General features: G+C 43.8%; 1 protein-coding gene across 1 annotated transcript in view; it reads right to left on the bottom strand.

Annotated features, from left to right (window-relative positions):
* KCNH5 (potassium voltage-gated channel subfamily H member 5) overlaps positions 1 to 26,081 on the bottom strand; it is a 148,591-nt gene extending 122,510 nt beyond the window's left edge. Inside the window, exons 1-4 of the mRNA XM_053980361.1 lie at positions 26,009 to 26,081; positions 13,357 to 13,480; positions 6,638 to 6,744; positions 2,155 to 2,283 (exon numbers count right to left, since the gene is read on the bottom strand). Coding sequence (XP_053836336.1) covers positions 2,155 to 2,283; positions 6,638 to 6,744; positions 13,357 to 13,480; positions 26,009 to 26,081 — 433 coding nt within the window. The remainder of the gene's footprint in view (positions 1 to 2,154; positions 2,284 to 6,637; positions 6,745 to 13,356; positions 13,481 to 26,008) is intronic.
* Positions 26,082 to 26,735: the final 654 nt, after the last annotated feature.

Consider the following 26,735-nt stretch of genomic DNA (forward strand, 5'->3'; position numbering starts at 1 on the left):
ACACAGCTGAGACACACAGGGTAATGCAACAGTGCTGTTTTCCCACCCCTGTAGTAAAGAGCTGCAAATATTTGAACATGTTTTCCTTATATCAAGGATGCAAAAGACAAGCTTTAATTTATACAGAAGCAGAAGAGAAATCGGGCCAGTGGTTTGTAATGATGAGGTTTGTTGGAGGCACAGATCAATGCTCTTCAATGCTCTAATCAAAGCACCCTGAGCAGGTTCTTAAGGCTCCAATTCTATGCTTCAAAAGACTTGGGAAATGTGGCTGCACTGCCTCTGCAATGTTTGGTTGAGTTTTGGGGGTTTTAGAGTATGACTTTGACAGAAGTAAGGGCTCTTTAGACACAGAGCCAAACCTCTTTGGCTGCTGAGGGCAATATTTTGTGATTTCCATCATTAATACCTGGCATTTTAACTAATGGTGCTCTCCAGTGAGAGCAGCAGCACACAAGTCATGCATTTCACTGCTACTGCTCTTTCCCATAAGAACATATATTCCTGTTCTGGATGCCACATGGGTTCTGCTCCTCCTCAGCCACAAAATGAGGAGGGGAAGAGCTCAGCCCCTGAAGCACATCCCTGCCTCCCCAGGGAAGGCAGCAGAGTTTGAATCTCCCAGGCTGAGGATCCAAAGGATGCAACATTCATCATTTCTGCATTTGAGAGTCACCTTCAGTATATTCTCTCTGTCCTGCTGCCACAACACTTCTCAGTGCAACTCAGTCCTGTGGGAAGTGGGACAGAGCTGGGTAAAAGGGGGGATTTGGGAGCTGGTTCCATGTGAAATACATCTTGGTTCCCCCAGAAGGCATCAAATAGGAAACCTGACAAGAGGATTCTTGTAAACATTGTTTTTTTTCCTTGATGAGCTCACATTATGTATTACATACACTGCAGCAAGGAGCCAGTCCCATGCCTTCAGATACCTATAAAGTCCTTTTAATTAACTGGCATTTACCCTAAAAGTCTCAGATTATTTCCAGGCAGAAGAATTCTACATTATGGAGCTGAAAGTGAAATAAAGAACATTTGCAGGTTGCTAGCTAAATTGTCAAGGCAATAAAGTTTATGATGGCTGGGAAGGTATTCCTATATCAGGATCTTATAAATTTATGGATAATACTCTCTAGACAAAAAAAAAAAAGTCATATTTAGTGTTAGCTTGGAGGGGAGCCTTTCATTTTAAGTCTGCCTTTATAAACTGACTTTTCAGTTATCCAAACACTTGCAGTAAGTGCTATCTAGATACTAAGAAGCTGTTTGCATTCAAATGACACCAACTTTATCCTAAAGATGATGGCTTAGAGCACACTAGCTCCAAGTGAGATACCAAACTCTCTTCAAGCATGAAGAAAAAAACATAGTAAAGAATTAATCATCAGGAGGCAACTTCCAAGAGACGTGGGTAATGTCATAATGTCCTCCTTTATGTAAGCACGCATTGTTTCACCCAAAGCAATACACATGTAAACCTGACACGAGACACGTGTTTTGTAACTAAAGCAGAGGATGATGCTGCCAGATCCTCTGTACCTTTCCCCATCAATTTCTCCTGCAAGGCTGCAGGCCTGGCCAGGAGCTGTTCAGTGACAAGAGCATTCCAACAAAATCCTGCCCTGCAGCTGATAAGTAACAAGCACAATGCCCACTGCCATGCAGTCATCACTCCTGAGCAGTAATAAATGACTCAAACAGGCAGTTTCACATTTCACCTCCAAGAGGGAGAATGGGAAGAAATATCAACATCTCACCACAAGGAGCTGGAATTATTTTTTTCCTGAAAAGATGACACCTGTCCCATAACAGAAAGATCTCCCAAAACAGCACAGCATTCAAACGACTCAAAACTGTGTAATTTTTAGAAAGTGCCTGCTGTAGTGATGAAGAAATGAATTACAGAGAAAAATGAAGGCTTGTGACTCTAGAAAAACATTAGTAGGGAATTTCCACTCATGGTGACTTATCTTTTTTTTTTTTTTTTTTTTTTTTTTAATAATTTAGGAGAGTGGCATTGAAACCCTGACAGGTCATGAAACATTTCCTCAGTTCAAGACACAGATCACAGACAAGACACATCCCTGTGACAGGTCTGAGCTCAAGCATTTACTTCTATTCTTCACAAAATATAGTAATATACTTCATGTTTACCTTTTGTTGAATCATCTTCGATCGGTTGCTTGAACAAAGTGATATCCTTAAAAGTGCACAAGAACAAAACCACTTTTTCATGTTCATTTCTTATAGGTGCAATTTGCATGTAGAACCAAACTGGGGTTCCTGGAGCAGAGAAAAAAGTGACATTGGAATGTGGTGCAGCACAGACTACCCCCAACCCATAACATTTACACACTATTAAAACACACATGTAGTTTAGCTGTGCATCTCAATACTTCTGCATCTTCCAGAGTTTTTTAATTTTACTTCCTCCAAGGGAAACAACATATTCCCATTTTTACAGCTTCATTAATCTAACTAGATGACAAACAGAGACAGGAGGCTATATAAAAATTCATTCTGAAATAAAATATACTGTTCTTCCCCTCTTGCTCTTGTTTTTTCCCAGCATGTTGCACAAACTTAGGTCTGAAATGTAGAAAGGTGAGAAAAAATCAGGTGGATGGCATCTTTGATTCCCTCTTTACATAATATGGAGCTATCAAATCCAAAAATTATGGAATATACTGTGAAGTGCTCCAAATTTTATATGACTACATTATTTAGGAGGACCTGAGTTGGACTGGCAATGTCCTATCAGGACAAATCAGATTTGATTTCTTTTTTTTTTTGTTTCAGGTCACACCTCCACCTCCTCACTGCCCTGCCCAGTGCAGCACTCTCCCAGCACAGTTATCTCTACTTAACTTCTGAAATGAAACTAAGTGTTTTTCAAATCCTACCACCCACCAAATAAACAGCCAAAACCAGCCCTTGGTTTTGGAGTGGCCAGCTTGGCTTTTGGTAAATCCCTCCTGTTTGCAGAGGGCTCCTGCAGGTGCTCAGGAGCAGAAGCTTCCAGGCTGACACACACATGGCAGTTCCCTGCACACCTGCAGGTGTGCTCCACAAGGGGTGAAATCCTAGACCACTGGAGCAATTTTCTTAGAAACACCCCGTTCCCCTGCCGGGCTGGGAATGTCAGATGTTCTCCATCCAGCAAAGCTCCGTGTCCCTCCCTCCCAAACGAGCACCTACGCACGCTGCACCATAAATGCCTTCACAGCCAGATAATTACCTCTGGGATTTGATGTGCTTTCAGCCAGTTGACAGAATGGCTTTTCTCCTGAGCTGCCTGAGAGCTGACACTTTGGCACAAGCCTCTTGCCCACTGTTATCCCACACGGGCACTGCTGCCCCCCCCCCCCCCCAAACCTCCTCTGATGCACCAGGACCGGGAGCTGTGCCAGGAGCTGCAGCACAGATCCCAGAGGGCAAAGAAAACCATTTGGGCTAGGATTACTGTGGGGAAGGTTAAAATCCACAAGGGTTTATTGAAATTCAACCCAGATTAAACCAGTAACTCACTACCAGTAAACTGGAGAAGTGGGAGAGATGTGGGACTGCTTTTTGTGAATTCCAAAGCCATTACGCTGATTACTTGATTATCTTAATTCCCAGTTGCTAACCCAAGACAAAAGACTTTTCATAACTACTAAAACAGAGTGCTGCAGCTTTCTAGAGAAGTAATTTGCACTTATACCTGGGAATCCATTGGTACCCTTTGAGATGAAAGAGTAGGCTAAACACCCTGTACAAGGGTGCTGACAAAATTCAAAGACAGAGGCAAGGTGGCTACTGCTGCAGAAGCAGCAAAATGAGAAAAAGCAGGTAGAGAGGTTTCCTGAGTATTACCATATAGATAAACCTATAGAGAGAGAGCCATGCATGTATATGTATATGTATATGTATATGTATATGTATATGTATATGTATGTATGTATATGCAGGCATGCCTAATGTGGTTGGTGAATAGTTGTGTGGGCAGAGGTAAGGGCTATATAATAAGGGAATGCAGCAAAGCAGAAGAGAGCTGTAGCAAGCTTTCAAGTCTTGAAGCTGGAACTTACAAGCTGGGTTAGAACACCAAGGGGAGTGTGAAGGCAGCACTCAAATAGATGTTGCCAGAGAACATCATCCCTTAAAGATCATCTCTAACGCAGCAGAGAAGGATGGGAAAACAACCTGAAAACCCCCAAAATCTCCCTCTGCCAGAAGCAAAAAGTAATGGGTAAAGGAAAAATTAAAAAAAAAAAAAAAAAAAAAAAAAAACAAAACCAAACAACCCACATTGTGCCACATTATCAAAAATACACAGCACACCTGGACCTACAGTTTGAAAATGGGTGGGAGGGCGCTCTGAAGACACTGCAAGCCTCATGCAGGTGATAAACACAAGCCCTTCCACAGAGTAACCACCTACACTCTGCAGAACTACATTCATACCAACAGATAACTAATCTTTATTTCCTTCTCTGCTCCAATTTTCAGCCTGGAGGATAAGCAGGCAGTGTCTTGAAGGACCATCTTCCACAAGGCTCAGAGAATGACAAATGGAAGCAAACCCTGAGCACACCAGCTGCTGAGCTGGAGCCCAGAGGTGAGCCTGTCAGCATCAGTGAGGGTTGAGGTTCTGGGCTTCGGGTGATGGAGAAGAAAGCTGACAACAGATGTTATGGATGGGAATTGACTCAAGCCCAGAGAGGAATACTGGGTGATTTTCCATAAAGTCCTTCTGTAATCCTGCATAATTTATGGAAAGTGTAGGCTTGGAGATCTGGGCAAAGGTGAAGATTTTATTAAGGCAGCTGCAGCTCAATAAATCTCTGCAGCATCATCAAGCTCCAGCAGACAATCCGCAACCCAAAGCAAAAAGCATCTGCCATGTCACAGGAAAGTCACCAAGAGAAGACTTTTCTCTTTTTATACATAAATTAAAAAGGAAGGAATATAATTCTTGCCCATTCTAGAGCAAGAGCTACTCCAGCATTTACTAAGAGAAGCCAGAGTTGGAGAGAGCACAGGGTCTCTGGGAACCACTTTGGAAATCACATGGACACAGGGCATGGCCATGCTGGGCACCACCACTGGCAAAGATACCCAAGATGAGCCTGTCCCAGGAGATTCCCCTGATGTGAGGGGGCATCCAGGTGACCTGGAATGCACAGGAAATGGGAAGAGAAGCAGAAAATCTGTGGAACAGACACATCCATATGCTTAGGAACCAAAAAGAGGTCATTTGGAGGGCTCCCCTGGGCACCTGCAGGAACAGCTGGACTTCAGAGCTGGTCTGGCTTCTCTCCTTAATTAAAATGTTGGCTAAAATGCCTTGATGCAGGTGGAACTGGAGAACTCTACAGGCATTTCCTGCTATTTTAGTGCCCACACAGGAAGATTTAGTCTAAAAAGGGAAAACAGAGGTAAAGCATAAGAGGAGGTGTCCAGGACGCTCCCTTCAATGTCATGAAAGGTTTAGGTGAGTTTGCAGTGAAATGGGGCAGTCAAGGCACAGGGAGCTCTTTCCTGAGGCACAACATTCCCTTCCCTCAGCCACAGCAGGCAGGGAAAAGCTCTGGTAATCCCATGTCAGCACCAAAGCCCACCCAGGGGAAGCATGGCCTCAGATTCTGGGCTCCAGGCAGATGAACAAGGGGGAAAAAGATCCCCAGCCCCACAGCACCTGCACAGGGCACGGAGAGCCAAACTGAGGAGAACATCTCCATCAGGATTGGTCTTGGACTGCTCTTGGCCACCAACCCAGTCACCTGGACTAATTCTGTGCAGAGTAAAGGAACCAGCTTTTCTGGAGCACCTTTAATCTGAGTTTTGGCTTTCTGTCTCGGGAAGGTGGTCTGTGCTAGTGAAGGAGGCCGTTCATTTCCACTGACAACAACAGGAATCACAACCACAGCTCAGCAGATCTGTCCACCATGCACAAGTCCAGCGTGAGGCCACACAACAGCATGGGCTGTGCTCAGAATGTGCTCTGAGGCCGACAAGCCAGTACTGCCCAGGACAGAAAATGTGACTGGAAGGGCTCGCGGTTAAGACTAAATGAAGAAAATCTCCAGTTCTGGCAACTTCCTGCAAACCCAGTGCCACCAAGAAGGAACACAGGCCCTGAATCTCATTGAGCCATGGAAGTCCCTGGTTTTCTAACTAATCCCTGGGCTATGTGCCAGGCTTAGGGCTCTCCCCAGAGCTGGTACGTGTTGGTTTACACACCACGGAGGCATCTCGACAGCGCCGGGAGCAGCCACTCCACAACCAGGGCCTGGGTTCTCACTTGTGGAGACATGGGGGAGTTTCCTGAGGGATGTGGGGGAACTTCATTCAGCATTTCTTTTCACTTAACCCAGTCAGTTTCCCCTCAGGGAAACAATCCTCAAAACTAAATATATTTTTGAAAGAAGGAGTCAGACTAGAGACAGCAGGGAACAACTACTATTCTTGGCAATCTGAATGCTTGGCCTGAAAAGAGAGCTCTCTTCCTGAGCTCTGGTAACCAAAATACCTGTTTCTTCTCCAAATCTTGCCCCAAATTTACCCATATGTCAAAATGAAAATTTCTTTCAGTCTATTGCATGCTTTAAATATGCTTTATCACTCCCAGCACTACACACACATATATACATACTGTTTTTCTTGTAAAGGAGAATTTCAAAGCAGTTTGACTCATAGTTGTCGAAAGTCTGTCTGACTTTTTCAATGGTCTTCTTGTCTGTCAGTTCACCATACATAAAACTGAAAAAAGAAAAAAATTCTCTTTTTTTTCTAGACAAGCAACAACATTGTTATAGTCACCTTAAATAGCAAAAGCATTGAAGATTCTTTGAGCTGTCATTTACCAAGGTTTAATTATGATTTACACTCCATTTAAATATTTAGAGTGTCACAAGGACACCTACAATAGCAAGTAACCATGACCACCTTCTTACTGCAAATAAATCTAACATAATGCTTCATTAAGTGCTTTACTGAGTATATCTTTAAGGATATATGGTTAGAAAAAGAGCTGACAGCTTATGAAACCATTATCACCACGGCTGCAGGCCATGGGAGTATTCCTGTCAAAACAGAGAAAATTGAACAAAACCTCTAAAATCTCCCAAATTTTGTTCAATCCTCCTGAAAATCCTTCTGGAGGAGGGATGTAATCTACTACAGGTAAAGGCTGTAGGCTGAACCAATGGCTGCAAATCTAATCTTGTCAAGATGCATCTGGGACAATAAGATAATTGGAATTCTTTTACTAAATACCAACACAAATAGAGGTAGGATTTAAACAGTGAGGAGCAATGACTGCAATGTGTAGCTATGTCTGCACTACCGTCAAACAACCAAATTCATCCTCATTTTCCTTTCTGTATACTGCATTTCTTTAATAGTTCAGTGGAAAATACTAGAACGCTTTTGGAGACTCATCCCTCTCCAGACTGAGAATATAAAAATGTAATTTCAACTCTGCTATTTCTTGCCACTTAAGCATCTCATCTTTGCATTCCTTTCCAGGTCAGACCTCCAGCTGATGTAAGCAAACCCAACCCCCTGACCTTGCTTCTGACAGCCTTTGTAAGGAAACAGCCAGGCTTTTATTGTCATTCTCCCCTGGATTAAAAATAAGTGAAGGCTGCTCTGTGCAAATTCCCAATTACAGAACGGAAAGAAAATGGAACATCAGATAAAAGCTTTCAGACACTTGGATGAAAATATTTTTAATTGATCAGACTTTCCCCCCGCCCCCATTCTCTTCCTTCACAAACAGTTTGTGCCTCAACTGAAACCTACAACAGAAAACCCTGAGAATATGAAAGGGAAAAGCTATCAGTGCCTCTGTGGTTTCAGTGCAGCTTCTCTTATTGATCAACAGACCTCCAAAGGTTCAATAAACATTTATTTTATGTCTACTGGTCTGAAAGAAACAATAAAACAACATAGTGGTTAGAGGCTCAGCAAGCATTAAAGTACTCAATGAAGGCCAGACCATGAATCTTTTCCCTTCACAGCCAGCCCAGGGAAGCAATGGAGCTGCTCTCACAACAAGGTGGTGCCTGGTCTGGGTGATGGAGGCATCAGAGTGGCTGCAACATCTGAGTGTCACTACAGCTGCCCCTTCACTGCTAACACAGATATTGATTAGATTGGGTATTAGGAAAAACATCACTGAAAGGGTGCTCAGGCACTGGAGCAGGCTGGCAGGAATAAGCTGTGGAATCACCACCCTTGGAAGTGCTCAGAAAACATGAGGATGTGGCACTTGGGAACATGGCTGCGTGGTGAAGGTGGCAGGGCTGGGGTAGTGTCACCTTTGTGACAGCAAGGGAGGTGCCACTGGAGCAGCTGACAGCAGGAAAATATTTTACCCAGGCACGAGGCTTCAGTAATGTCCTGATTATCATTAACATGCACAGCTGTCTTGAGGACATGCAGAACACAGCCTACTGCTCCTTTTCAAATGACCTGCCTTTCCCCATTTCACCTGATAACATTTTACACATTTATACATGAGATGACAACAAAAAGAGTTTGATATTTTTAATTTTTTTTACTCTATGCCTTTTTTAATGCTCTGATGCATCTCTTTTTTGAGACTTAAAACAGTGTTTCTCATAGCCCTGAAGGAAAAAATAGCAAGAATTTGTTGAGTGCTTGATTTTACATGATTTATAATAGAGAAAGTCATCATTAATTAGTGTTAAAATGACAAATCCTACTTGATGATGAGAGGTGGACGATACCAGTTAGTGCTGCAGAACACAATCAATCAACTTTACATTTTAAATTACAAGCAGCTTATTGTTGCAGTAAACCTGTAATGCTCAAGTCTTATATTATATTCACACATAAAGAGACATTTTAAAGGCTTCTGGAACAATAAAAACATTTTTCAGAAGGCAATTTTTAACAGCACCCAAGGAACCTCAGAGCCTTTTACTGCATGAGTTATATAAGAATTTTGCTTATCACAAGTTTAATTTAATTTAGTCTGTCCTGTTTTGTACACATGGAGGGACTCCTTTAGTCAATCACTCTGTCTTTTTCTGCCTTTTTTTTTTTTTTTTTTTTTTGTTGTTACTTAATGCTTGTCAAATGCCTCGAGTGCAAACTGTACAAGACATAAATATCAAAACCACTCTGCTACTGGGATTCTTACTACATAGAAAGCACACTTATCAAAGAGAAGCAAGACTTGCTGAAGTACACAGAGAAAGGCACAATCTTAGATATTTTCTCCACCTCTAAAGCAGACCAGTTGTCATTTAGGATGCCTGGGCTCCCACCTTCTTATTAAAGCATCTCTTGGCACAGGAAAGCCTCGTCTGAAGTTTCACATTGTGCTGCTCTGTGCTTTGCCAGGATGCAGAGCAGCAGCATCAGAGCAGGTCTGGGTTTGCAGGGCAGTAGCAGCTCTTTGAGAGGAATTATCCAGGACAGAGGAAAGGTGAAGCACAGAAGGCATCCAACCCTACACCAAATTTACAGCTCTCTTCATCCAAAAGCAGTCAGGGCATCATTTACAGGAGACAAACATCCACACGGGAGGAACAGTAAATATAGATACACATCTGTACACATTTAGCTTCAAAACTCTGCAAGGTGAAGAGCAGAAACCATTCCTCAGGTGGGTCCCACAGTCATCCTCAGTGGGGCTCCTTTGCTCAGCTTTGGCACTGCAAGGACACACAAAACTCAGGCCACAGAGGTGCCATCCCAGCACCAAATCTACCCTTCAAGTCCAACTGTACCCAACATGCATAATCCCATTTCTTTGAGCACAGTGGGAATTTTGCCATTAGCTTCACTAGAGCCAGAATTTCCCTTGCAGACTGGTTTTTAATCCCATTATTCAGGGCAGTAAATCAAAACAAGGCAGGGCAGAGATGCTGACCCAGTGTTCCAGTGGGAACAGTGGCTGTGAAAATCTCATGTGCAAGGAAAGGCAAGCAGAGCAAAGCCTGGAGTGAATGCCAAGTACCAAATGCCAGGGTAGGTCCATTAAAGGATGTCTGCTCTTCCAAAGGCGTGATGAAATCACAGAGCTCAGCTGATAAGCAGCAGTATTTAGAAAACACTGATATAACTTGCAACATTAAACTGCATTTCAGTGTTTTTCAACTGTTTATTCTTTCAACGTGTTCATGAAGACACACATGGTCATGTCTGGGGACAAAACATCACAAAACCAGTGATTTTCCTGGATGCTGGCTGACCTATTGATACTCCTCCAAGCAGGGCTTTTTTTTGGTTAAATGGAGGTTAGAGGTGTCTCAGTCACACATGAGCCCTGTTCCTCCTGGACTGTCAGCTCATTTTCACCTGGCACAGCAGATGAAAAGTTCTTCCACCTAAAAATTCTATGCATTTTAGCACTCATTTATACCAGTTATTCTATATATCAGTCCAAGTTACACATGCAATTTTGAGTGCCATGTGAGCTCAAAAAGAACACATATCAACTCCCATCACCCAATATAGCCTGACTGGTATGTACAATGTGCTTTTTATATAGTGCCTGTGAAACTAAGGAGACTGGCACCCATACTGAGGGATCTCTAAGTGATTTTCCTGCCAGTGAGCATACTGTTGCTGATTAAAAAGATGAGAGAAGTACAAAACCAAAGGAATTACCAGCTTATGACAGGACCAACTCATTGCCTGAGCTGCAACAAAAATCACTCACACCTCCAGTACCTTCAGCTGATCCACCCCTCCCTGTGATGTGTATCAGGCAAGACCATCTGAGACTTAAAATCACAGAACCACAGAATTATTTAGGTTGGGAAAGACCTTCAAGATATCAAATCCAACTGCTAACCCAACACTGCCACATCCATCACTAAACCATGTCCATGAGTGCCGCACCTACACAGTATATGAACAGTCCCAGTGTAGGGGATGGGGTGGGAAAGAGGATGTAGTGAATTCTCACTGGACTACCAGGAGAAAAGTATGGCTGAAAGATGACTTTGAAGCACTTATAGCCTGAGGCCAATTGACCAAACATTGCAATATTTATTAATTGTCCTTTATCACACTCATCAGTAATAAAAACAACTTGGATCAGGGGCTAAATATACGTTGTTTGTATCTGTATATTTAATTTGGTTGGATTTTTGGCTTTGAAAAGCAGACCTTCCTAAAACCTGTAATTAGAAGGTGGCACCACAGCACTCTTAGCCCAAAGCACTTGTCTTAGAGCAGTAAATCAAACCCTGCATATAAAGCAAATTTTATATATAATGTAACATAATCTGGGCATAAAATAGTAAAACTGGACTGGGAGCCTGACTCAGAAAATACTGTAAATAATAGCCTCAGATATCCAAAAAAAACCTCCAATAACATTCTGCTGAGTAGTCTAATCAGGAACCATTTGGCTTTAAGACCAATCATCTCCATATCTCTCATCAGAGAGCAGCTCCAACTGCTCTGGAAGGTTGCATGTTCCGTGTTACCTATGCTGAAAATCTGTCCAGCTCTCACTCAATATGAAATCTGTCCAGCTCTTACAGGTCTGGAATGTCTCCTAACAAGTTAGAAACATCCCTCTGCTCATGTAACTCATAGAATCCCTGAGTGGTTTGGGTTAGAAGGGACCTTACAGATCATCTTGTTCCAACCTCCTGCCATGGGCAGGGACACCTTCCACCAGATCAGTTTGCTCCAAGCCCCATCCAACCTGTCCAAGAGCCAGACACAACAGTGTTGGTCAGACTTTGAGTGTAGAGAGGGCTCCCCTCAAAATCCAGAGGTGGGTATCTAGAATGAAGATGAAGGAAAAAAACAATCTTTGCTACCAATTCCATTTTCCACAGTAATTCCTCCTCGATTTGTACGATTCACCTCAATGACCTGAATTTGAATGTGCTCAAAACAGGATCCTTATAAATGGTAACAGGAGATTATCACATTCACAATAAGCACCCACATGGAACAAACCTTTTGGTCTCCTCAATATTTGAAGCACATGTGCATCATTATCAAACAGGTATTGCTAAACCTTCCCTCCCTCAACAATTTCCTACAATCCTATTCTGTGATTGTAATTATTTTAATGGGCACGGGCTATAAAAGCAGTGGCTCACAGCAAACACAGTTCAGTACAGAGGATGGCAGAGAGCAAAGGGGAAAGTGTGTAAGGGCAGCTGTGATCAGGCTGTTTCCTTTGGCCCCACAGAGTGTATTGACTCTGTTGCTGCTTTGTGAATGAATATTTCATTTCAACAGCACGTGCCCATCTCCTGCCTCTTGCCCCTAAGAGGACATTTGGCTGCACAGAGCAATCCCAGATCTTGCTTCCTCCTCTTCCCTGCAGATGAGAGCAGTGACCACACACCAGCACATGTTGCTTTCTGGAGAAAGCAGTGAGTGCCATCCAGGGACAGGCTCCCTGCCCACCCTGCTCCTGCCAGCTGAAGCATCAGCTGATCAGCAGTGTATGGCAGCATCATCTCCCATCATCACTGTAGATCACAGAATCACAGAATCATCACAGAATCACAGAATGGTTTGGGTTGAAAGGGACCTTAAAGATCCAAACCCCCTGACATGGGCAGGGACACCTTCCAGCAGACCAGATTGCTCCAAACTCCATCCAGCCTGGCCTTGAACACTTCCAGATATTCCATCCTCTGTCCCCAATGCCTGGAATTGGTCACTTCCTGAAGGCAGAAAGGGAAAACCTACACAAACTTGTATCTCAGCCCTCCCTTCTTGCCCCTGTCCCTCATTTGCTTTGCTCACACACACATTCACACACATCAGGGAGCCAGCCCTTCCCCAAAAGCATCTCTTTCTAAAGGATGCAGCAGGCACAGCTCAAATGCACATCCAGCCACAAATCACAGCTGCTCGCTCCTGAAAGACCACCAATAAAAGAAAAAAGCCATAAAGCTGCAATGCTTAGAGTAAATATATCAGCAGCCTAATCACTCTCTTGGGAATAAAGATGCACTTTGTGCATTACTGGGCTCTGTGTATGCTAATAATAGGGGCCAGCGTGGGCTACAGAAGAGCCCACTGCCTCCTGGCATGTAACAGCAGAACTCAGAACATTCTAGCAAAAGTGCCTTTGAACTATATTACCTAAAACCCCACTCTCTTTACTGGATCATTAGCTAGAGTACATGCTCACCAATACTACTAGCCCAGGTAAATTTCAAGGTGCTTTACCAAGTTCTTTATAAGTTGTGAGTTGTATAAGTTCTGTGTAAGTTTCATTTAAAGCCTGTTTTTAAGACTTCAACATCAGCAAAACAATGCCTTTCTTACCTCAATCCTTTCTCCCCAAAACCTCACCATTCTTCCCAGCAGATTAAAAGTCTCCAAGTGCACCAAAAAAGGCAATGGGCATACCTGCAGGTGCTACTCTTCTGCATGACGTCAGCTCGGTGGTATCCAGAGAGTTTGCAAAATCCGTCATTACTATAAACTACGGGCCAGTCCACAATCTGGGCGTTTCCCAACAAAAAACTGGATTCTGAAAGGACAAAGAGCAAAAGAGAGAAAGGGCTGCTGTCAGTGGCAAAGTAAAATGAAATCCTCCTTGTGATAACATAGCAAATGCAGAGTTATTTGTGACAGTAATTTCTACCTTGATGTTTCAGAGGGAAACCCAAATGGTCATCTGAAAAGAATTTGTGGTCAAACAGGATAACTCCTGGTAATGCAAGCAGCTTCCTACACCACAAAACAACAATATAAGCCCCAATGCCTCAACAATTTAGAAAGCATTCATTTATTCACAACATCTGGGCAAGATAGCATGGCGTTTTTTTTAATTTTATAGATATCTTGAAAGCAACATTAAATTAGTGTGCAAGCTGAGTTTTAAACACAGAATTGTACGCGTGCCTAAAGCTGATAATGACTCTTTTGTTTGAGAGAAGGAATTTTTTCTTCCTGGCAAGTCTGAGTCTGTTTTGCAGGACACAGTCAGCATCCCTGGGATGAGGGACAGAGTGCCAGGTGACACTGGGGAAAGCAGATGTTTTAAAATTGCAGTCCATGGTAATTTTCAATGTTTTCTTTATTTTTACTGTTAGTTTTCAATTTCAACTACAGCTATGGAACTATATGGTCCCATTCACTGGTGCTAAAAAGCTATTAAAATATAACTACTAACAATCATTGCTGCACAAAAATTACAGGAAATGTTCCTTTCAGCAGTTCTTATAGGAGGAAAAAAAGGATATTTTCACAAATTTTCCTCATAATAGCCAAAGAATGGTTATGACAACAAAAGACATTTACTCAGGTGTGCATACTGATTTTAACATAAAAGTGACACTGAGTTTGCATGAGCTACACATGCCCTACTCAGAGTGTTTATAACTGTGTCTGGATTGCACATTCTGCCAATATTATTCCACTGAATATGGAACATGTATTAAAAAATAGTATTTCTATCTTTTTTCTTTATAAGCATGAATTTTGAAAAGAATAATCTGGAGATTATTGGATTTTCTACAGAAAAGCAGATTTTAAAATATTTGAAAGCCAACCAATGGGAGAAATAGAAGTTTAGATTTTGTGAAATCTAACACTTTTACACTCAAGGCATTTATTTGCATCCATCACAAATATTCCTTAAGCCTAAGTGTCAATTTTTAAAATTTGCTTTCCTGCTCACAGGAAGATGCCCTCGCTACAAACAGCAGGAAACACAGAGTAAAGCCTGAGCATTACATAAAATATCCCTGGATTCCACCAGCTCAAACCCCTGGGAACAAAGGGTTTGCTGGAGCTCATCCCACTGTACTGGCATTCCCCTCACACCTGCATCTCCACTGATGCCTAAAGATTTTTTTAGCTTTTTATATATTTTCATATATCTGAAGCCTGGTAGATTTTTAATATGTGTCCACTTTCTAATACTTCTCCTGTCCTTTCTCATAATAAGCTAACCCTTTTATAACACATTCTTGAAATTCTGTTTAATCTTATACTTAAGGAGAGAATTTCTCATAAGGACATTTTGTTTTCCACCAGAACTTAACAGATATAACAAGAAAATGGGACAAAGAAGCCCCAGGAGCAGCTCCAAAGGGCTGACCCAAGGGTGGGTTACTGGGATAACTGATTTCCTATTGGATGTCCTGGCCAGATATATTAATTAATAAACCTTATAGAAATTATGAAAATCCTTTTTCACATGTGCACATATTTGTGTACCGTATTTTGCAGCTTTCATTAAATAGTTGCTTTTTATCTTACCACTTTAACAGTGTTGCAATGTTTTTTTCCTTCTGTCGTGAGGCAGCACCTCCAGTTTGGAAAAGGGGAGACACCCCCAACCCCCCAAACCTGGGCTCTCCCCATGGCTGCCACCCCATCACCACCACACTCCAGAAGCTGGAGATGCTGGGAGCGTCAGCAATTCTGAATTTCCCATCCCACAGGGAAACAACCCAAGGTTGCAAGTTAAATTTGGAAAGATTGTCTTTATAGAACCATCTTTGGCCGAAATTGTGCTCACACACCTCGACACAAAGGGCACAGCCCGGCGATGATGCACTCAGGGATGCTCTGCACATCCCTGAGCTCCGCAGAGGGCCACAGGCCAAAAGCAAACAACCCTCCCACAAAGCCTCCCCAGCCACAGACATGAACTCAGCTGTGGATTCCCACCACGTCACTGTTTCAGGACACAGAGCACACAGCAGAAGATACGTGGTGCAGCCAGATAAATAGCATTTGATGCTTGTCTTCCATGGATTTTATACTTCTTTGCACCTGAGGGTCTCAAAATATTTGATAAGGCATTTACCAAACTGATCAAATCCACAAGAAACTTGGGGGGGGGCAAAACGTAAAGCCAAGCTGTTGAAAAATTGTTGTGAGTTTGTTTTTCTTTTAAATCCCATAAAAGTTGAAGTTAAAAAGACACTAGAAACATCCTGGTAGATATTAGTATTAACCTTTTTAAGATTAGATCAAATCCATAATATTCGTATTAGAAATTTGACCAGATATTAGAAGGTGTTTTCCGTGAATTTTCCTTTACTTAATTGACTTCTTTTTTTTACCCTTGTCTCCTAAGCAAGCAAATCTCATTCATCCATGCTCAGCACAGGAATATGATTCATAGAATCTTTTAGATTGGAAAAGATGTCCAAGATTATTGAGCCCAACTGCAAATTCAGCACTGCCAGGTCCATTACCAATATTTCTGTGTGTGTGTGTGTGTGTGTGTGTGTGTGTGTCCAATTCCAGCCAAAGGAAAATCTTGAATCAGTGTTTGCCTCTTGTTAGAGACCAATAAATCCAAGTGCAGGCACAAAGCCACAGGAATCCATGTTTCATTAATGGTGCTGCTCACTGAGCGACTTGATAAAATTGAAGGAAGAACAGGTCAGTGTCTGACCCTACAATTTTATTGGGTACCTAAATCTCAGTATTCACAGAACCTTCTGTATTTAACCTACCTTATATTTTATCACGAGTCATTATTTTCTTCAACCAAGAGACAATTAATTCTTCCCTATTTCTACAGCTACAAATCATAACTCCATGCAGATTTAATTCTACATGAGCCAGTCCATACCCAGCTGTAAAAATCCAAACTGTGTACTGAATGACAGGACATTTTGAGAGAACCACTCTGGTTTTGACCATAATTTTATAAAATCATGTTATCACCACTAACTACTCACTGAAATTCAATTTCTGCAGTTCCCTCCAATGAGGATGGATCCACAGCCAGTTCTGGACTAAATCCTGCATGCCTGACTTTCGTATTCCCACAGTACAGATTCATGATTTCCTGGCTAAGAAAGGTCATCACAGTTGTGTCTTTGATTATGATTTCCACAAGTCTATGGCAAATTCCACTCTGTCCAGTTTCCAGCTGGCTGCCTGAACCAGGTGTAAGAGACAAGGGCTGGAAAAAAACTCATTTTATCTCCATCTCCACTTGTCACAGGGCAGCTAAGAATGGAGGTCTTCAGACTCCCTTCATGGGAGAGGCAACCTCTCCTTCTCTGCTCAAGTCTTTGACAGATAAAGGGGTGTTTTAGGCCCTCTTCAGAAGAAAAAGAAAAGGAGCCAACAAAAGGTCAGGACATAGCAGGGTGATGGGCATGGCACCAGCACTGGGATCTCCACAGCCATATTCAGATCCAATAGACAAGAACTATATTCTGCAAGGAAGTATTTTGAAAGAATATGTTCTATTGGAGAATTTACTTTAATTATGAATTTATTTTAATTATGTCACAATTTCACAGCAAGATCACAACAGGGATTGCCAAGGACAGCCAAAGTTATAAATGGCAGGGCATAAATACAGCTGACATCAGCTGTAAGGTGCTGTAAACCAAAACTTGTGCAACATCCCTGCTGTGCTCCAGAAAGGAAAATCTCTCTCTGTGAAGCTCCCAATCTCACAAGTATTTTTCTACACAAGGTGTAGACTTTCCCACTGGTCAGTGAGACACTGGTCACTGCTGAAAGCAGGACAGTAATTCTGACAGACTCTGGTCTGATCCAGCACATGGTGAAACTCCAGGAAACTGGGATCCCGTTGACCATGGTGTGGTATCTCATACTCTGAGAACACTTACATGCAGCTAATTTCAAAACTCACACGATGATTTCCCCAGAATCTCTGGTGACGTGTTCATCCTTCCTGGATTTCTCTGATGCATTGAAAGTGCATGTCCACTTCCCATTTCCTTACAGATAAAAGGTCAATTTTTATTATTTATAAGCTTGACTTGGTGTCATTGCCTCCACCAACCATCTTCTCCACCCATTCCCCTTTGTGATGCACTGTAGGAAACCCAAATCAGAACTCTGTAGGCTGTGCATGCTCCTTGACTGGACACCTGTAAACACCAGTGTCTGTCTGTCTGTCTGTAAGGAAAGCAGGGTCTGCCAGCAGACTCCTCTGTCTCAGAGTTGCCAGATTCCTCTCAGGGAGGCAGCAGGCTTTTTATTAACTAACATAACTCTCCTATTTACAAGGTTTAATGCTGATGGCAAGGAAACAGGGTATTAGAGGCATACAGTCAGCAAAACTTCAGGCTGGAAAATACAATTGAGGAAAACAATTTTTTAAAAGGCACTGCATTTGCTGTTGCCACGCTTTTATTTTGTAAAAAGGCTCTTTTGTATAAAGGCAGCCTATGCTGTAGAGCAGCAAGCTTTTAATCTTACTCTATCTTGCAGTAGCTAGCACTCAACACGGTGCTGAGCCTTGTGTTGGTTATTAAAACGAAATAAAAAGACCACAGTGTGAGAGCAATTTTTTTAACTAACAAAATGCCTAAAGCAGTGTAAAATTCATGTTATGTAATGACAGGAGAGCAAGAACAGCTAAATCATTCCAGGAGATATGCTTAACCAAGTGAGAAACGTTGTCTCTAATCATCTTTTCTCAAGAATGCTTGGGTACCACTTGCAACCAAAATTGTTTAAATCACCATTTTTGAGAATTCCCTCTCTTCTCAAGGAAACTGGCAACTGACCTTCTTTAGAAAGGACACCACTGAAAAGATGTTCTAAAGAAAATAAAGTAGTAGCAGAACACAAACAACAATAATTATTATAATAACAAAAAGAAGCAGCTTTTCCATCTGGAACAAATTCCTACCTCTATCAACTTTACACAGAGCTGTCCTTCAGAACTACCACCCTCCCACTGCACAGCAAAGGCAGCTCAGAACTCATGGGGGCTGGGAAATATCTGGAATTTGCCTTTTTTTTTCACTAATATAAAAGCCCCAAACCACTTCAACTGCTGTCAGTTGATTCTCCTCAAAACGACACAGGGTCAGCATATTGCTGCAGACTTGTTTAGAGCATCTTGGAAAACTGGTGGTGCTCCTCTGTGGGTGTACTAAAGAAGTTCTCTTTTTCAATTTTCTTAGCTTTCCTGAGCAAGTCCTGGCCCTGACAATACCTGGTGTTGTCTGTGGTGACTCCAACCATGTGCTCAGGATGTGCTATGTCCCCATGGAAGATCCTAAGCCCTCTTGGAAGGCACAGCCCTCTGAAATCTGCCTCAACAGGCACCAACATCCCTCCAGCTCTGGGGCTGGCTGCAGACAAACCCCTTGTTCTTGAAGCACAACCTCCACCAGCACGTTGTACTCCTGTCTGTAAAACCACAGTGCTGTTTTCTAACAAAGCTATAATTTCCCCAGTGTCTTTAAAGCATGCAAAACATCAGTGTCATCCAATTTACCCAGTACATTAAGTGTTGCTTGACTGAAAAAAAAAAAAAAACTCTCAAAGGATTGACTCTTTACGTCACCTTTCTGTGCCAGTGTTGTCTTTATTTAATACTCATATTATGAAGATGCAGTGAGGGCTAAACCCAGAGCAAGGTGTCATCACACTGACTATGCTGAAATTATCCACTTCCTGCCTCAAAAACATGCTCCTCAAATAAAACAGAAGATGAATAACCCAGCACTGGCTGAAATATTAAGTCCACATGTAAGCCACTCAGCTGGGAACACAGCAGCTTTCGGCAATTTAGCAAGTGAGCTCAAGAAGAAAAATTAGAGCCTGCCTGAAATTTACCTCCTCGAAACTAAGAAAACTAACTGCAATCATTTGGAATGTGGAAGCCCACAGACAGCCCCTGCCTCTACTGTGGCACATCACTGACCCCAGGAAGAGCTCTGAGGCAACAGGACATGAGAGCATCTCTATGAATTACCTATAAAATGACATTTCCTACAGTTCTGATCACAGTTTCTCCCCCACACATCCATTTATCCTAGAATTAAACTAACCCTCACCTATCCCAGTTATCATCTAAATGCCGCTGCTGAATCTGCTCTCTATTAAAATTATGCAGAACACAACATAGATGTACTGAGACTAAATTCAAACTGGAGCACGCTGTAGCTCTCACTCAAGGCACACAGGCACCCTCAGGGAGAAGCAGAATCCAGACTTCCAGCTTTGTACAAATGAGAGTGCTGCCTTCACATTCCCAGAGGAGAGAATTGTGGCAACAGGAGCTCTTCAGACACGGGGCTCCTCTTGCAAACACCGAGCCCACAGTGAGTCCTGGCTGCAGTTCCACAGAGCCTGGCTGCTTCTCCAAAACACCTGTTTGGGCAGAAAATCGGCTGCACCCCCTGTGCTCTCCTCTCTGTGCCAGTGGCTGGAACAAAGCTTTCAACAGGACTGATCCCAGAACCCCTCTCAGGTGGGGAGTCAGGCCCTGGCCACTCGGGGTACCCAGGGCTTAGCAGTTACAATAGCCAGTCCCCTGAGTGTGCTGATTAAACAAGTACTGTCCTTTTTTTTTTTTTATCTGAAAAGCAGATTATTAGAGCACCAACTCCAAAATCTTATATTATTTAATGTTATCAAATCAGAAAATCCTATCTCCTTCAGCTATCCAAGAGAATAACTTAAAATGCCAGTTCACCACCAGACAGCACACTGTAAAACAGGCTAATTAAATGTATTTCCACTTCCTGACATTATTCTTTGGCTGCATATTCTTTCCAACTGCAACAAGAAAACCTGAATGTTTCCTCAAAAAAAAAAAAAAAAAAAAAAAAAAAAAAAAAAAATTAATAATTTTTTTTTTCTCCTTCTCTCAGGTTTCAGTATTAACCTGGGAATGCAGCAGCTCTTGCAGTGACCTCTTGTGGCAAGGGCTCAGCAGCGCTCAAACTTCCCCCAAAAGAGAGGCTGGAAACCTCTCCCAGTGACACACCAGCCCAGCAAGCACAGAACGAAAAATAAGAAAGAAAAATACGCAAAAAATTACAAAAAAATACAGAAGGAGGGAAGGAAGGAAGTGGGAAGGAAGTGGGAAGGGAAGGAAGAGGGAAGGAAGAGGGAAGGGAAGGGAAGGGAAGGGAAGGGAAGGGAAGGGAAGGGAAGGGAAGGGAAGGGAAGGGAAGGGAAGGGAAGGGAAGGGAAGGGAAGGGAAGGGAAGGGAAGGGAAGGGAAGGGAAGGGAAGGGAAGGGAAGGGAAGGGAAGGGAAGGGAAGGGAAGGGAAGGGAAGGGAAGGGAAGGGAAGGGAAGGGAAGGGAAGGGAAGGGAAGGGAAGGGAAGGGAAGGGAAGGGAAGGGCCACAATTAGAAATGAGACCACAAATCAGTTGATCATATCTCAACAAAATCCAGCTTTTCCTTTCACTAACAACATGACATTCTATAAGTTTCTAAATTAATAAAATGGCACAGAGCTTCCATAACTATTTTTAAAGTAAAAATAAGCACTTTAGACCATGCAGAACTCCCCAACTTCAGCAGCAGATATGCTTAATCTGTCTGTGCTCAGCGAGCCCAGTTGAAAAGGAAGGAAAACAGGTGTCTGCAATTGCAAACCCCTCACATATGCCATCTAGTAATGCTTGCCAGTGTAAAAATCCACTTTGCATTGATTCATGTGTCAGCAAGCGCCCTGCAGTCACAGAACCTGCAGAAGGAACCCTGTGCCTTCAAATGCCAAAGAAAACCCCAATGACATGAGCACCTTGGTAATCCCTTCTTTAACTTCTGAGCTGAACTGGAGGACGGAAACTTCCACCCCACGGTGCATCCTGCTTTTATGTAGGGATTTAGGGAATTGCTGAGTTCTGCATTTTTCTCAGAGGATCCCAAGTGATAGACATCCACTAAACTTGAAGGACTTTGCTTTAAAGAACTTTCTCTGTGCAGTATGTGCAATTTAATTGGTGCCAGATGAAAATGCAGCTTGTTTTAATATAGGGGAGAGAAGCCCACATGCATCACGTCCCACAGCCCTGCCTGGAAGACAGGAACCCTGCACAGCTAGTAAGAACAGAAGAGACAAGAGACACTTATTTTGTCTGTAATACCAGTGGAATAAAAATTTAAAAGGTGTCTTATTGCTACAGATGTGACACTTGTTCCCCCCTCCTTTCCAGGTAACCCACCTTGACAAAAACCACCTATAGGCTGATCCTTTCACCCACCAGTCACAGGGACCCAGCAGGGCATCAAGGTCTGTGTGAAGGAATTGCTTTTTAGGAACATAGCATAAAGCTGAAAAAGGCCAGGAATAAAATGCTAGCTTCATTAAAGCCCATGCTGAAATTCCCATGTAAGCCTTAGAGAACCAAGATTTCATCCCAGTGTCAAAATGCTTTTGTGAAAGACCCACTTTCATGAGGAAGCTTCTAAGAGTTATTGCAACAGAAACAATATCCAGTAATGATGACTCTTATCATATAGATAAGATTATATATAGTTTTTCACTAAATTCATCCCCTCTTCCAAACTGTTAGCAGTCTTTATTGCAGATTGCTGCCAAGTCCCAGAGTCACCCTTTCCACAAATTCATGCTCTACCATAAAAGCAAATTATGCCATTAACATATACTTAATTTCTCTGCTGATAGAATTTGTGAAGGCAAGAAAAACTTGCATGGCTCAACTCACTGGATGACACTGCCCATGGGACAGATCCATAAATCCCAGCCCTGATCTAGAGACTTGCCCAGTTCTGTACCCTCTGCACTTCCACAGTGCTGAGCACAGGTCAGTATCAGTAAGAGCTCTGAATGCACTGAAGAAGTGAACAACAATATCAGTAGTAACAGGCACAGCCTGCTGAGAACATCTTGGGAGAGAACATTGCCCTTAGGATGGTCCTTATTAAACATCCCAAATACTAATGGCAGTAAAAGGCAGTCACCTTAATGTGATTTAGCCCAGTGCTCTCACAAAACACCTTTCAGCTCAGCAAAACACCTGGTGCTCTTAAGATCTAGGGCACAGCCAAGGCTGTAGCAAGATCGTATCAATCTTTGTGAGCCTCAGATAAGTCCCAATGTATTTTCACTGTGCTTTAAAAGAAGAAAGGAAAAAAAGGTTGCAGAGAGTGCACTGAGATTACCCTGAAGACAGGTCTGCTTGTCCCTTTCACCAGGCACAGCAGCCCTAAGGACAGACCCCGCTCTCCCCATGGGCTTTGGCTCTCCTTAAGTGGAGCTCAGCTGTGGTGAGGGCAAAGACCCTGCAAAGAAGAGCCTGCCATGCACCCCCCCAATGCTTTGGGAAGGACCTGCAGCCTGTGATGCTGCCCCAAAACCGACCTTCAATGCTGACCTAAAACCACAAGCTCCAAGGTGTAAAGTTGTCTCCAAAGGAGACGTTTTTCCCCCAGGCAAGGCGACACCATGGGACCTCTCCATCACTCTGACAGCAGCTCCATCCTTCCCAAACACCCTGGCATGGAGAGGGGCATCCAGCAGGGCAGCCCAGCCCTCCCACTCTCCAACACAGAGGGCAAAGAGCCACGGTCACCCCGTTTCACGGCCACCCAGTCACAGCCACCCCGTTCCTTTCTGCTCAGCTCCTTGGTGCTTTGCTCTTGGCTGCATCCTCTGAGTGCTTCTCCCACAATTTTAACCTGATGAGCAGCCAAAGATGAGGCAAAAAGGAAGGGTTCACAACATTCCTAAAGAGAAAGTGCCCAAATAATGCTAAAAATTCAATATATGATTGCTTTTAACACCAGGCTAGACACCACACCAAGCCTGCACACCGTGTTCCTACTACACCCGCTCCCAGTCCTGACTTTACACATTTTAAAATTATTACAAATTTGTCTATAAATTTTGATATTAGGATCCATCTCTGGTAACTCTGAGTAATTTGTCTCCATCAACACTTCATTTTGAAGCCATTGCTTCTATTTCACCTGAAGAAGAGCCTATCTGCTGAAATACCTGCCTGATTTTTTCCAGCAGTACCTGTAGCCTAATAGAAGTTATTACCTGTACCTACAAACCTTCTCTTGGTTGTTAAGAAAAGATTTATGATCAAGAAGTGCAATGGGATTGCATAAATGTGACAAATCTCAAAGGAGAATGTTCCTGAACCAGGAATGGTGACAGAAAGGCTTTTTTGGGGGGAATGCTGAAGATGTATTTTAAAAAACAATCATCCGTCTTTCCTTCATCCCATTCCTCAAATTGTCAACGAAAAATTCCTTGGAACTTGGTGAATCCAAGCCTAAAAACAAACCCAGCATACAGCCAGCAGACCAAATCCTTGTCTTCTTCCGAGCACTGGCAGGAGATACTTGAACCAGATTTGCTCCACTGTATACTATCAAATTTGGATTAAACAGTACTGAATCCAATGAAAATTACTATTTCTATAAAGGATAAATAAGGCTATGTCCTGGATGACAAAAGTAAGAACTAATCATGTTTCAGCTCACAACACTGACAACTTACATGAGTTAAATACAAATTCCCAATCTACTTTCCTCTTTGTGTCCAACAGGGAATATTTACCTTTCTAGCTAGCACCATGCTTAGACATCATCAGTGGCAGAGAAAAATCAGAATGAATGACCAGATCAGCATGATTTATGCTCTAAATTAGACTAGGTTAAAAACTGGTGGGGATACATGCTTTTAAAGTATAATGTTCAAAAGCCTTCTGAGCTTTTCCAATTTTTGATGTCTCAAAGCTTTACTGAGCTTTCACAGGGAGGATGTGATTTAATTAGAGCATGATACAAAACCATGGCATTCCCAAACCATGCTCCCAGCCCTGCCACCAACATGCTGCAGGACCTAGGGAAATCAGCTGTGATGCCCCAAGCCCCCATTTATGCCACAATTTGATGAACAGATTGAGAAAGCCTCTGTATGTCCTCTTCCACAAGGAGCCGTGAAGTGTAATTAAATTCCACCCAACACTTTGAAATTGTCAGAGGGAAAGTGCTATATAAATGCCGATTAATTAAACCTGCATTTAATATTCTGGTAAATAAATACACTACTGTGGGAAAGCAGCTCTTGGAGATCGGGCAGCTACAGGGCTTGACAGGGAGTCAGCTGCCGACCACGGAACTGACAGAGGAAGCCCCCCAAAAACAGCTTAATACAAAGCTGGCATTTTAACACACAACATTTTAAAACAAATTTCAACTCCTCAACCCAGTCCTGCTCACGAGGAAAATCCACGAATCACCAATTCACTACCTGCCGTCAAAATTCACTCCAAGCCAGCACACCAGACCACGCTGGTGTGGCTGGGAGGTACATCCAGCACTGTGCAATGTGGAAAGGTGGAAAGGAACGTTTTTCCGCATCATTTCACAACCCATTGGTGTCTGGATTGATACTAAATGTAGTAACTCTTCTCAGCGCTCTGCTCACCTTTCCCACTCCTGTCTCCAGGTGTACACTGGCACAGCAGTGCTTCCCCATGGCAGCATCGCCCTAAACTTGGGCTGACCAAGGAGTTATCTTTTAGCAAAACCCAAAGCCGAGCTCTCCTACATTTGTGCAAACACTTCTACGTCTCAGTAGTTCTGAGCCAGTGCAAAAACTACATTAAAAAAATGAATGTAACTAGCAAAGGTCTTGCCTAAAGCAGCATCTACACCAGCACACCCAAAGAGACAGCGGGCTGCAAACACATCGTAACTTTAGTGCTCTTGATCAGTGCTTTGCACTAGAAAGGGTGAAATTAACTCCGGCAGCAAGGAATAACTGGATGCCACAGTCCTGAACTAGCCCTGTAAATATTCACCTAACAGAGGAGCCGTAAATGACCAACTGCAGACAGTTCTTTACCCATTTGCTCAGCCACAGGATTGCCATCATCCAAACCACAGTCACTCCCTCACCGCTTTCCCGGCACCTTCGCCACAGACTTTAAAGTGTCACAGAATTGCAAAAAACTTTGAACCCCCTGAATGGAAGTAGTTGCAAGTCCTAATTATTACAAAACTAAAGAAAAGAAAAACCGGGGGGGGAGGGGGGAAAGACCCGATGAGCGGAGAGGATGACAATTTATTGTCTCATAGAAGAGAAGAAGGTTCGAATTCGCAGTAGAGATCGCGATGTAAGAAGTGCTGGGAGACAGGGTAAGGACCGCGAGGGGATGCTCCGGAGGGGATGAGCAGATCCCGTTCCTTGAAGGCACCGCTTTGGCACGGACCCACCAGCGCGGCAGCGCCGGGGCGACAAGCCGGAGGGACGGAGGGATGGATGGACGGGCGGACGGACGGACGGATGGATGCATGACGGGGGATCTCTCACCGCTGGAGCGCCGGACGATGTTCTCCAGGAAGGTGTTCTGCGGTGCCACCAGCCCTCTCTTGCCCCCCGGCATCCTGCAGCGCCGGGCTCGGGGGCCGGGGGTGCGCGGCGGCAGCGGCGGCGGCGGCGGCGGCGGGGGGGGGCCGGCGGCGGCGGCGGCGGCGGCAGCGCCCGGTGCCCGTGAGTCGCGCAGGGGCGGCCGCGGCCGCTCATGGTAGTGGCGCCCCCGCGGCGGCTGCAGCGCGGTCTGGGGCCGCGCCGCGCTCCGCGCACCCAGCGCCGCGCCCGCCCCCCCTGCGCCTGCGCGCCCGCCCCGCCGGGCCGGGGGACGCCCGGGGATGGGGGGGGACGGGAGAGGATGGGGAGGATGGGGGGGGGAACGGGAGGGGATGGGGAGGATGCGGGAGGCACCGCGCGGAGTCCGCGAGCATCCCCCGAGCATCCCCCCCTCCCCGCCCCGCGCTGGTCCCCTGCGAAGTTCTGCCCTGAGCGAAACTCACGCAAAACCCCTGGTTTTGCATCTGTACATTGTTTTGTTTGTGGTTGTTCTTTGGGTTTTTGGGGTTTTTTTCCCCCAGCGGTTGGGCTTGAGGGAAAACACTCGGGAATGCTTGTGTGGCACACTGGAAGGCGGCCGCACTTTGCCCGCAAAAAGATAAACGCAAAGTGCAACGTAACGTGTTAAATGCCGCTAGCCTTTCCTGAAGCCATCACGATATTTCTTGGA

The sequence above is a fragment of the Vidua macroura genome, chromosome 6 (genome assembly GCF_024509145.1).
Source record: "Vidua macroura isolate BioBank_ID:100142 chromosome 6, ASM2450914v1, whole genome shotgun sequence".
NCBI classification, from domain to species: domain Eukaryota; kingdom Metazoa; phylum Chordata; class Aves; order Passeriformes; family Viduidae; genus Vidua; species Vidua macroura.